Raw genomic sequence first — 12,744 nt, forward strand, 5'->3', positions numbered from 1 at the left:
CGATGCCAGATTCTTCACTTCATCCATGTAGGCCGCCTCATCGTTATTGGAGATGGCACCCAACACCACTGTGTCGACTGCAAACTTCACAATGGTGTTGGAGCCATGGGTGGCCACACAGTCTGAAGTGTAGAGGGAGTAGAGCAGTGGCGAGAGGACACATCCCTGAGGTGCTCCTGTGTTGATGGTAGCAGGCTTTATATTTTATAATTATTATAGATGTTTTAAGGCTTTAATACCCTTCACTACATGCTTTATACACTTTTTTCAGACAGGCATGAATATTTTCACACTTTTAAACACTCTCTAAGTTCAAACCATCGTAGAAAAAAAAGTCCAGAAATAGAATGAAACTAAAGATCAAACCCTTTTTTCAGGTTTAGAACATAGGAATAGAGCAGCTGCCAGAGAATTCAACATTTATGAATCAATCGTACGAAGTAGGGGAAGCAAGAAGAATGAGCTGAGTAAAGTTTAACTTATCTGACTGTTTTGTTTCGCTTAATGCGCCTTATAATCCGGCGAGCTTTATAATCTGAAAAATACAGTAACTTCTACCTTTCTTTAGCATGTCCAGATGTCCAACTTTTTGTGCGATGGTTAGCATCTTCCTCAGCCTTTTGGGTGCTACCACAGATTCCTTTGACTGCAAAACGTTTCGTCAACATTGTTGTTTGTTGGGGGGAAAACTTACAGTAAAACACTTCAGAGTCACACTGCTAGTGATCGAAGATTTATGGGAATTTGACAAGCTGAATGCATTACAGGTGTACAGGAGACACGGCACGAGACTGATTGACAGTGGTCTACAGCCAATGAGGAAGCAGAACACTATGCGCTGTTTAAAAAAAACATGCAAAATTGCACAAGAAAAATCCACAAAACAGGGAGGCCACGAATGGTGAACAGCAGGTAATGTTATAGCGTTACCTGCTCTAAAGCACACATTCAGTGTTGTGGACCATGATATTTTATTATAGCAACTAGAGCATGTTGTAGGTATTAAAGGTACTGTGCTGCAGTGCTTTAAACGATATCTATTTAGTAGACTCTACTTTTTTAATGTAAATCAAAAGTCCTCTTCACACACTTAGATGTTGTGTGGCTGTCCTGGCACACCCAAGAGCACAGCTGGCTCATTCAGCACTCAGCCAGATAACCAGGCAGTGTTAATCAGGCTCTACAACAGTTACAGGTGTTCTCGTCCTACTATCCATTTTATTGGTTTATTAAGCAGTGTAGTGACTTATTTGCTTGCTTCTGGGTGTGGTGGGGAGTCTTGTTGCATTAATACTGGCACTTGGATTTAGCTATTAGCTTAAGCTACTGTTATTTCTAAGACCTGAAAGCTGCCAGTCATTGCCTCCATCAAGCGGTTGGTGTTTAAGTGCTTTGGTCCAGTCAAGTTGAGGAAACGCCTACAGCAGCTCAGTTTTTGCTCGTTTCCTGTTGACGTCCACTTTACTAACAAGCAGCATTAAAAGGTATTGATACTGCTATCACTGGTGGACTTGGGGGATCTTAAAAGTCCTCTATAATTAAATCTCAGTGTGTTCAGGCAGCAGCTGGTGGATTTGAGTAACAAACTCAAGTACATGTCGTTTTTCATCTTTAGACCCATGATTAGTGTCAAGTTTGTGCTGCCATTGGTTTTTCAGTAGAACATCCAAGGCACACATCCAGCCTCTGAGAGGAAAAGCATCAGTTACTGCCATAATTTACTTAATCTGTATCTAATATTTGCGTTTTGCATGTTTTAAACAAATATAACAGTAAAAAAAAATACCTTTTTATAACAAACCAAATCTGAAATCAGAAATGATTGCTTTGTTTTTTGTTATTGAATGTGGTGTAATTTTAAAGACCTGACTTCCAACATCAAGTCTATCTACATTACTCCACCACACCAAAATAACCAAAAAAAAACCAACACATCAGACTAGCATGCTAGCTAAACTCTACCACTCCCCATATGATGAATGACCTCAGCTGTACTTCATTTATTCAACAGACAAACAGAAAAACAGAAAAAACTGAAGTAAAAAAAATTAAATCTGATGTGGCAAATATATGTTAGCTTATATTGACACTAGCTAACCAGGAATTGGTTTATAAAACACATACTGTCACTGCTAATGAGCTGATAACATTATAGTGTAATGTAAAATTAATAATTGGATTAACAAAAACAAATGCTGCATAAAAATCAACACACCATAGTTTACAACACTACAAAGGACATGTTTGTGATGCCCTTGCAGAGCAAAACCACTGACATAGTAACAATACCTGTAAAAACATTTCACTGCCACTTGGCCAGGAGTGGACGAGTGCTTGCAGACGAGTCCTCATCTTTCATACAAATATGGAGGTTTCCACCAGTATATCTAAGACCGGTGTAGCTCAGACATGTGACGCTTAACAAACAGAGTTCATTTCAAAGGATTGTAAAATAGCTGAAATGTGTAAAATGTTATAACACAGAATATATCAGTACTTTTAACACATTTGCTTTATTAATAATAGCCTAATAAAAATATGAACATTTACAAATTTACAGTTTCTAACCTGAGTATATGAGACAATAGGAGAAACCTACAGCCAGTATATATAAATGAACTGCAGCTAAACTCTGATTATCATTTACATTATGTGTGGACATACTAATATATTGTATATACAGTTTGTATATAAGGAGTTTTTTAAGCGGTCTTTTTCTTGAACGGCCCCGTTGCGGTATGTTAAATACCCCAATTCTTTCATCTGTGGCGATCGTGGCTCAAGAGTTCGCCTTGTAATCAGAAAGTTGCCAGTTCGAGCCCCGGCTTGGACAGTCTCGGTCGTTGTGTCCTTGGGCAAGACACTTCACCCGTTGCCTACTGGTGGTGGTCAGAGGGCCCGGTGGCGCCAGTGTTCAGCAGCCTCGCCAGGGTGGCTGTGGCTACACTGTAGCTTGCCATCACCAGTGTGTGAATGTGTGGATGACTGGTTGCGAAAAGCGCTTTGGGGTCCTTAGGGGCTAGAAAAGCGCTATACAAATACAGGCCCTTTACCATTTACCATCTTTGGGCTGAAGGAGAAACAACACTCGGTGTATAAATGGTGTATAAATGCTCAATCAAAAATCTCTTTATTCTATACAATTCTTTCTATACAACACTTTGAGCATTACCGATGTCCAGACGGGAGATGTGCACAGGAGGGTGTCTGGCAACATCTCGAAGTGTCCAACAGTTACAAAGACTCTTACAGCTTTTTCCCCCTCCCTTCAGGGCCATAAAGCCTAAACCCTCACATTCTTTCTATCTTACAACGCCTAAGTGACGGCCTTGGCTTCCTGTTTTATCTCCTCCTGATGAGATGGGGCAGAAAAACTCTACAGTATGTTCTGTTCTCTTTGTAATCAGAAAAGGAAGGCCATGATTCTACACAAACAGCATTTCTTATAACTCAGCAGTAAAATGCATCATAAAACAGTGTAATGATTTCACAACCTTTAATCAAAGGCATAATGTGGCCTATGGCCGTACAATGATTCAACAATTATTTGATTAGAAGTATAAGGTGGATAAGATGGTGTAATACTCTCACAGGTAAGATGGTGTAGCTTCACCTTCCATCTCTTCTGCTGAGGTCGGGAAAAAAAGACATTCAGTGATTTTAGAGTAAAATTATGAAGCCACTACACAGTGTGTAGATGTGTATGCCTGCTGACCTTTGACCTGCCGGGCCAGGAGACGTGGTCCTGCCAGTCCGATACCCAGTGCACCAACTGGAGCTGTGATCAAGATGGCTAACACCGCTAATGTTAGCACGTCCAAACCAAACTTAATTAAGGCCTCGTCCCCTTCCTCCCTCGCCATGTCCAATGCCTTGGAGCCAATGGCAGCCTAGCACATACAGACATAAATAACTGCTCAGGAGAAGTGCAGATTAACAATGAAGGAGTTTATCGTTAAGATCACAGAGGTGGTTTTAAGGGAAACAACAGTACTTTTTTAGTTCTTAGTCATAACTGAGGAAGATGTATAGGACCTTGGGTTTCATGACTAATGAAAAACTAGAACATGTTTATGAGATTAACGTAGTAATTTAGGAGCCATGTAGGTAGCTAATCAACACCATTACAATCTAATGATTTCAGTGGTTACAAAGAAAAATCTATATGATATCTTAGTAGCTGTTTTGACCACCAGTGGCATTTTAGGAGTGTTTAGAGGCTTTATGCAGAAGTTTCTGGATAAGTCTGAGGTGCTTCTAGTTCTGGTTTAATAAAGTCGGGCACACTATTCTTGAAAAATGAATATCTTCTAGCAGTCTAATATCAGGATTACACACTCACAGACCTGCACAGTAGCTTTAGGCAGCCAGGCCACAGAAATGAAGAGCTTCTCTTTTAAGCTGAATCCTCCGTAATGAACCAACAGGAAGGTGACAAGTAGACGGATCACCAGACCAATAAGAATGCAGGCCATACCCAGACCTAAGGGCATAGACACAACAACAAAGAGGAAACCAGTATCTTAACTTTCCTCAAGCCGTGAAATTTTTTGCTCTGCAGGTTAAAGCTCTTTGATTACTGGGCCCACTGGGCTCCTAGTAACTGAGAACAAAATCTAGACACAAATGGAGCAAAGTCTAACTGAAATATACTGGTAGTATAATGTTCTTACCCACAGTACTTGGGCTGAGTGCTTTAATCGTGATCTCAGCTCCAATCAGACCAAAGAGAAGTGGCTGAAATACATCCCATGACCGACCAACTATTTCTGCTACTGGTGCCTGATTGCGAAGTTAGAGATACCTGGATTAACCACATTCCATGGTGCCAGCCATTAAAAGACATGTTGATTTAGGGTAAACATGACAAAATCCAAGGGGCAGGATGCAGGTTAAAGTGATCCTGATATATGATACCTTTTCAGTCTTCCAGCCCAGTGCAGCCAGGAAAGCCAGCACCAGTGTACAGAGACTTCCAGCTCCAGCAAAACCTATAACATTACAGGTGAAGACTGAAAATGTGGACAGACCCAGCAACATGAGGGTCCTCCTCAATACCAGATCCTCCTGCGATCAGACAGAAGATATTAAAGACACATTTTATGAACAATTAAAAAAGGAAAAATCATATTAATAAAAAAATGTCAAACCTGGTCATTGCTGGGGAAGCAGTACAAGAACATGCCCAGGATCATACCAGCTACGATGCCTCCCACCACCTCCAGCAGACCTTTCAGTATGTTCATCCATGTAGAACCTGCAGGACAAACACAACGAGACCATGTAGACTAGAAAAAACACAAACCATAAAGCACAGGACAGAAAAACTTTCTTTGACCTGTAGAGAAGGCGATTCCCAAACAAGTAGAGAATCCTGTTATGGCGAGAATAACATCAAAGCTTCCAGCTGCAAGCAGGAGGGTGGGGATTCCCTGAAGAACAACACACAGTGACATTAGAGCTTTAAATGTTCTTGACCCTTTGGAAGCTCTTGGGTTGGTGAAGCTTAACTATTAGTCAGTCCTGAAGGAGCCTTGAGCTCTTTTGGGTGATTAGGAGTGTCACTTTGATTTAAATAAACTTCAAGTATTTTAAGACTTTTAGTAGTAGCTGTAGCAGCTACTACTAAGTAGCTGAAAGTACTTGTGTATTACAAGCTTATGAATTAATTTGGAGGAACTGATCGTGGACTTCAGGAAGACCAGGAAACACTTGACCCCTGTTTCAATCCAGGGGGTCAGTGTTGACATTGTGGAGGACTATAAATACCTTGGAGTACACATTGACAATAAACTGGACTGGGCTAAAAACACCACAGCACTTTACAGGAAGGGCCAGAGTCGTCTCTATTTTTTGAGGCGACTGAGGTCCTTCAACATCTGCCAGAGGATGCTGAGGATTTTCTATGAGTCTGTTGTGGCCAGTGCGATCCTCTATGCTGTTGCATGCTGGGGGAGCAGGCTGAGGGTCGCAGATGCCAACAGACTTAATAAACTGATCCGTAAGGCCAGCAATGTTGTGGGGATGGAGCTGGACTCCCTCAAGGTGGTGTCGGAGAGGCGGATGCTGTCCAAGATAAAGACAATGTTGGATAACACCTCCCACCCACTCCATGACATGCTGGTCAGTCACAGGAGCACGTTCAGTGGGAGACTGAGATTACCGAAAAGCACCACTGAACGACACAGGAAATCTTTCCTGCCTGTGGCCATCTCCCTGTACAACGCATCCACTTAACACACTGTTTACTGCAACAGCTACACCCCTGTTGCACATGCTCTTCTTCTTATCCAGCTATTTATCAATAAGTGACTAATGAGTGACTAATACCTTATTGATAAGTGATCAATAAGGGATCAATAAAGTATTCTGATTCTGCTTAAGCTTGTAACTTTGTAGAAGGTATTAAGGGCCACAGTGGGTCTCCTAGAGGTCACTGTGGGTCCTTGTAAAGGGGCTAGGACACAATTAGGAAGCTTAGCAATCGCTCAGAATGTGTTGATGGAGCTAGAGCCATTACAGCAGTTCTAGAGTCCTCTAGAACTGCTGTAATGGCTGTTATTTTTAGGTTATACTTGCTCTACATACGCCTACACACATGTTTTCCCACGTCTATAGACTCATCTCAGGCTCATCTGTTTTTCCGCCCATATGCTGCCCCTTCTGGCAGGATGAACCTTTCATCAGTCAAATGTAGTGATGATAGTAACAGGTGATAATTTACCTTCTCCACTCCATATCCTTCTCTCTGCAGAAGCAGCATTGAAGGAAAAACAACTGCTGGAGAAACGGCAGCCAGTACAAAACTGCACAAACACACACACCACAGATACAGTGAGTGTCACTTTACTTACTTTGGATCAGCCATACAGAAAGAAATAGCTGCAATTAACATGCAGAAACCACCTGTTTAAAGTCTGTTTAAAGAGATTCCAACATGTCAACTAAAGTATTGACTAAGACCATTGTGTGTGTATGTGTGTGCGCAAATTACCCCAGTATGAAACCCCAAACCCATGGAAGACCCAGCAGGAAGTGAGAAACCACAGCAGCAACGCAGGCTTCCACCATACAGGGTCCAACTGCAACACGTACGCACACTGCTTTCAGTCGACTTAAAGCCTGCATGCAAACAAGGATTTAAGAGACTGCATTTGATTTTCTGTGTGTAACTACCAGCATGTCAGGAATTGTATGCTGCTACAGTATTTGACTGTTTGTGTACCTCAGGGTTGAGGCCCAGACCAGCTCTGGTCAGGATGATGGACAAGGCGATGTTCCTCAGAGCTGCAGACCAGTGAGTGTCAATGAAGATGGCGTCCGTTACGTAAGGAACATTACGCAACAGCAGACCCGCCAGCAGCATACCTACACGCACGCACACACAAGTTTGTACAGGCATGCTGTAGTTGTAAGGACCATAACTAACATAATGTGTGGTAGCACTTTGTGATATGGCCTGTGACTGAGGGTGTGATCCCCCTAAAATTAAATGGAATTTAATTGTATTTTATTTGAAATCACAATGTACGTCTAAGTATCTACATATACTTACTGATAGATACTGTACATAGGATAAGAGGACAACAATTCAAGTTTTACTGACATGAAGAAATAATAAGCAGTGAAGATTTTCAGGTAATATAGTGGAAAAAGTTTGTATGCATGAAGTACTGTTAGGGATGCAGGCTGTATTATAGAGTGGATTAACATTGCCTTTATACTTTCCTATTATGCATTATTTTGGTGTTTATCATGGATGTTCCAATATTCAAATGTCCATTTATGTCACATATGAGGACTGTTCTTCTTCTCCTTCTTATAAGAAAATAAAATAGCATTGTACACTGAATAGCAGAGGCCCATGTGAGAAAACTGAGCCAAGTCGAACTTGACTTTTTCTTTCACAACCACCAACCACAACTTTCAAATGGACTACAAAAGAACTTTAGTAAAACTACAAAAAAAGCAAAATATGTGGCAGCTTTTGTGTTTGTGTTTTTCAAACAAAAGCTGCTACATAACATTGCATACACCCCTGAAAGTAGAACATATTTATAATGCAAAACACTGACTGAAAGCAAGTGGTTGGATTGATGGAGAATGGATCATTCTCAAAGAGAGAAATCGCAGCACCCCCTAGTGTTCTAGCTGCACAATTGCAGCACATAACAGCGCTCGAGTATAAATGCTGGGAACTTGCATGTGCTACACTGTAAGCTCTATATTTAACACAGGAAGTATTTATTACGTTTTACATGACCTCTATTAATCTGGATGAGACTACAACACAATAAGTTACTGGGCTGTACCAAGTAGCGGAGGAAAGGGGGGCAGTGTGGGCAGCTGGATCATTCCCACCAGCTTCCCTCCCAGCACGGAGCAGATGAAGAGGATGATGATGCCGAACAGGTTCCCTCCAGGTAAACACTCTTTTCCCGTGATGGACCAGACGACTCCGAACAGCAGAGCAAACAAACACACTGCAAGCAGACGGGAAATCTTTTAGACTCGTTAAGTTTCATAGTTTCTCTATTTCTCTGATAGTACACATATTCACAGTCAGTGTTGGGGAGTAACAGAATACATGTACCGCCGTTATTTAAAATACAAAATATGAGTAACTGTATTCCGTTAAAGTATACAGCATTGTCACTGGAAGTGGTTTGCATTGTTTATATATTTATATTATTTACTGTAGATACCGATTAAAAAGGTTTTATGTTGTGAAAAACTGAAATCTGGAAATTGGAATTGGTGTGCCTTATTTTGTTGATGTTTTTACAATGTACAATTTTTGGATACTCGACCCACTTCTGGTCCTTGGGCTGATAATTCTCACATTATGAGTGTTTGTTACCTTTAGTGATGAGCAGGTTGACGAGTCCCTGAGGTCGAGGACATCTGTCCTTCAGACTGATGCAGGGCGCGCAGCATGAGGAGGGTGACTCAGATGATGGCATCGTCATCTGTCCACACACAGATTTTTTTTTTCTGTTTTTGATTTTTATTTAATACATATGATCAAGTTAGATAATTGGACCTTAATCACCTGATCACACTTGCCTAGATACTGCCTGGTAATTCCATGGCAACCACTAAATGCTAGGGAAAAAATATCTCAACAGATTACTGCAGTTTGCATAGAAGACTCCACCTTGTCTGAAATATTGCCGATTATCGGACATTTGTCTTTCAAGTAAAAGTTGTGCCTTTTTATTGCAACTTCCAACTGACAAAGAGCACAACTTGCAACAAATTTCAGCTAGAGATTGCTAGCAACTACTTCCTTTTGCAACCAGTTTCATAGTTACTACCTCCTGCTACCACCCACCAACCGGATGGGAAAATAAATTTTTTTTAGCAATTGATCATTTCCAGAACATTGCCAACCAGTCTTTATGTCTTAAGCTGGGCATACACTGTGCAAGTTTTCTTTTTCTTCAGTCGCGTTATTCAGCTTCTGCTCTGCTTTTGCACAATTGACTCGCAGGGTTTAGAAGTTCATAGGTCACGATGCAGGGTCTCACACTATACGGCCCGATGCTCAGATACGACCTGAGTGCTCACACTGTGCATCCATAACATGAAGCTTATAACACAAAATCTGTCGCTTGCTCTCCCTCTCTGTCTTTCACTCACACAGACACACACACCCAGTGGTCCTAGCCTGTTAGGCGCCCTGGGCGAACACCCCCTCTGCCCCCCCCCCCCCCCCCTCCACACACACACACACACACACACACACGCACACACCTCATACATATGAAGAGAGAGAGAGTATGCATAGTATGCAAACGGCTACTAAACAGACATCATACTTCGTCATGCAATGAGAACAGGACAAATCAACAATTAAAATTGACTAATTAATATTATATTATTGTATATATTGTTAGGAGTTTAGTCTGTTACTGTTGCTATTTTTACCATTTCTTCTTGGAGTAACTGTAACCCACATAATTTCCTTAGGGATTAATAAAGTATTCTGATTGTTTCAGGATGACCTGCCATTATCCAATCGCACATCTGCTTACCTGCATCTTTTGCTCGTTTCTCCTTGTAGGAGCCATAATTACAGTTTTTTCTGAATGCTTAAACCCTAACTGTGATTCCTGTAGCACAATTTCTAAAACTATTCAGACTTATAGCAAAACCACTCACTGAGTTTGCAAAACTAAAAGCACAAAAACTGCTTTGCACTCAGTTTGCAATTTTGTAACACACACTTTGCAAAACTGTAGGCACAATTCACTGCACAACACTCAATTACCAAATTTCCAACACACTCCTAGCAAAAGTATACACATGTATGGCTATCATTAACACTAATTTGCCAACTGTCTGGCACACTTTCACATGTGAAAACTTTTTTAGATAATTAGTTCACTTTGCAATCAGCCTAAGCACTATAATACAGGTAAGCTGTGTGTGCGGAGTACAATGGAGGGAGCAGAAAGAGTGAGAAGTAGAGGAGGCCGAGGAGGACGTGGAGGTGAAGAAGTAGGATGAAGAGGACGACAAGGACAAGGAGGAGCAAGAGGAAGACGAGGAGGGGGGAGAGGAAGACGAGGAGGGGGGAGAGGAAGATGAGGAGGGAGGATAGGAAGGGTAAGAAGAGTAAGAAATAGAATTGCTGATGACATCAGAGCTACAATAGTGGACCATGTAATCAACCGTGGAATGACCCTGAGGGTAGCTGGCCAACGGGTCCAGCCTAACTCGAGCCGCTACACTGTAGCAAGTACCATAAGGACATTTTGAAATGGGAATCGGTTAGTACAGTCACTTTGCACAAAGATTTGTAGCACTGCCGTATGCCAATGAGAAACACACCAATACCATTGATGTAAAAATACTGAAGTTGTTACTTTACAGAATTGCTAGATGACCAGATGCTGGGGGCAGAGGAAGCATGTTCACTGCAGACCAAGTAACCCATATAGTCATTATGGCGATTGCAAATGATCCTATACTTGGAAATAAACACTTGTGTTTGTTTTGATGTGTTTGAATAAACACCAGTTTGGATCCCTCTATGCTTATGGATCTATGACAGAAGTATGAGCTCAAACTGACATAGCCTACCTTGTGCACAGAGAAAGCAAAAGCCAGATGTGTTTTGTATTCATACCATCAGTGTGCAGTTGGCGCATTGTGTGCTTAGTAGATGATGGCTTGTGTGTACTGTTTGATACGGAAACACCATTTTTACGAAGGTGTGAAGAGTTAATCTAGCTGTGTTTGCTTTTGCAAGAGAACTACAATGTTTTGATTATTGGGTGACAGGTTTTCTTATTTGTGTGAAGAGTTTTGCAAAATTAGCCAATAGTTACAAAAAATGTGCTTACGCAATCAGAAAAAACTGTAAATGTATTGAATTTTAAGGATCACTGGGTTTTCATTTGTTTGGTTGCTATGGTGATGTGTAACGGGAGTCACGCGGGTGCTGGGTCGCCGTAGTTTTTGTTGACCGCAGCACAACGAGTTTCCCCTTAATTGTTGCATTAGAGCCTGTGATGTTTTATTGCTCTGTAAACTTTTCAAGCACTTTAATAAACAAGCAATTCCACCTCTCGCATTATGGCGTAAAGTTGACAGCGCGTCAGGCAAATAGGCAAGCTCAGTCCCCGGCCTCTAGCGACTGAGGAAGTCGCTACACTCCTCCTCTTCTTTTCTCTGTTTTTAAACTTTAAAAACGGGTTGTGTGTGAGACTTTAAATCAACAAAATATAAAATATACATTTTAAATTGTTATTGATCCCTTTACCCCGAGTCCTAAAGTGTATATTTATTGTTTGTTTACTTGCACTGCTGTCTCACTATATACTGGACTGTATGTAGCGGAGATGACAATAAAGTTTACTTTGACTTCAGCAGCGAGCAGGCGCACCGAGGGCTCTCGCGCTCACTTTTCACGTATAGAATTTCAAAAAAACATCGGTGCAAATTATAAGTGCTCATCTGTCCACATGCATTTGGCCTAAACCTTTATAATCACAGAGTCTGGAGCAAGAACAACCCCAACACATGCATATGTTTTCTATAAATAGCCTTTCAGGGGTGACTCATCAAGCCCTCACCGTGGTCGTGCCGTCCAGCTCCTCCGTCTTCCTCCGGGGCATTTCTCTGTCCTCTTGACCAGCCTGAACTTTATTCCCTACCTTTACCAGGAACAGGTGCATGCGCGCGCGCATGTGTAAGAGAGAGCGCTAACTGGGTTAGAGACATGGACTGTGAGTAAGGTGGTGTCCTTTATCCTCTTCTTGCCAAACCTCTTAAAGTGGGTGCATTTCATGGTCAAGAATTATTAAGACCCTAAAATGTACTCCATATAATTGCTGTTAACATTTAAAAAATGCTAAAAATAAAATAAAATAAAAAAAGCTAAAAAAAACAACAACAACAACTTCTTAAAAGGTATAAACATAACATGATAATGTGATTTACAGATTTTTCATGCTCAGAGATCTCTTTAGAGATGTAATTAAATAAAAATAAAAGTAAGAGGTAAGACACAGATTTTCCAGCACGATGGAGCACCGTGCCATAAGGCAAAAGTGATAACTAAGTAGCTCGGGGAACAAAACGTTGAAATTTTGGGTCCATGGCCTGGAAACTCCCAGATGTTAATCCCATTGAGAACTTGCGGTCAATCCTCAAGAGGCGGGTGGACAAACAAAAACCCATAAATTCTGACAAACTCCAAGAAGTGATTATGGCAGAATGGGTTGCTATCAGTCA

At 41.3% G+C, this 12,744-nt stretch overlaps 1 protein-coding gene across 3 annotated transcripts; it reads right to left on the reverse strand.

The window, feature by feature from the left end:
- Nucleotides 1-1,997: 1,997 nt before the first annotated feature.
- Nucleotides 1,998-12,185, reverse strand: LOC146712873 (sodium/hydrogen exchanger 9B2-like). Of its 3 annotated transcripts, none has more exons than XM_085444943.1 (13): nt 12,084-12,185; nt 8,861-8,969; nt 8,313-8,483; nt 7,226-7,368; nt 6,995-7,122; nt 6,725-6,806; nt 5,339-5,432; nt 5,151-5,257; nt 4,918-5,067; nt 4,674-4,782; nt 4,347-4,483; nt 3,716-3,890; nt 1,998-3,628 (listed from the first exon to the last, which is right to left on the reverse strand). In XM_085444943.1, the coding sequence occupies exons 1-13, from the start codon at nt 12,183-12,185 to the stop codon at nt 3,588-3,590; spliced, it is 1,548 nt and encodes a 515-aa protein (XP_085301069.1). In that variant the 3' UTR covers nt 1,998-3,587. The 3 variants fall into 3 exon arrangements, with proteins under 3 accessions (XP_085301069.1, XP_085301087.1, XP_085301078.1); XM_085444961.1 differs by having other exon boundaries at nt 7,226-7,287; nt 12,084-12,158; XM_085444952.1 differs by having other exon boundaries at nt 1,998-3,625; nt 12,084-12,158.
- Between the last annotated feature and the right edge of the window lie 559 nt (nt 12,186-12,744).

Source organism: Copadichromis virginalis, linkage group LG3 (assembly GCF_057382275.1).
Source record: "Copadichromis virginalis isolate Kocher_CV1m ecotype Utaka linkage group LG3, C_Virginalis_male_GT1.1, whole genome shotgun sequence".
In the NCBI taxonomy this organism is placed as follows: Eukaryota; Metazoa; Chordata; class Actinopteri; order Cichliformes; family Cichlidae; genus Copadichromis; species Copadichromis virginalis.

Coding starts and splice junctions, on each gene's coding strand:
- LOC146712873 (XM_085444943.1), bottom strand. CDS start 12,185: ATGCACCTGTTCCTGGTAAAGGTAGGGAATAAAGTTCAGGCTGGTCAA. Junction 8,484..8,860: donor CAACCTGCTCATCACTAAAG/GTAACAAACACT, acceptor GTCTGCTTGCAG/TGTGTTTGTTTGCTCTGCTG. Junction 3,891..4,346: donor TGCCTAAAGCTACTGTGCAG/GTCTGTGAGTGT, acceptor TGTATGTGCTAG/GCTGCCATTGGCTCCAAGGC.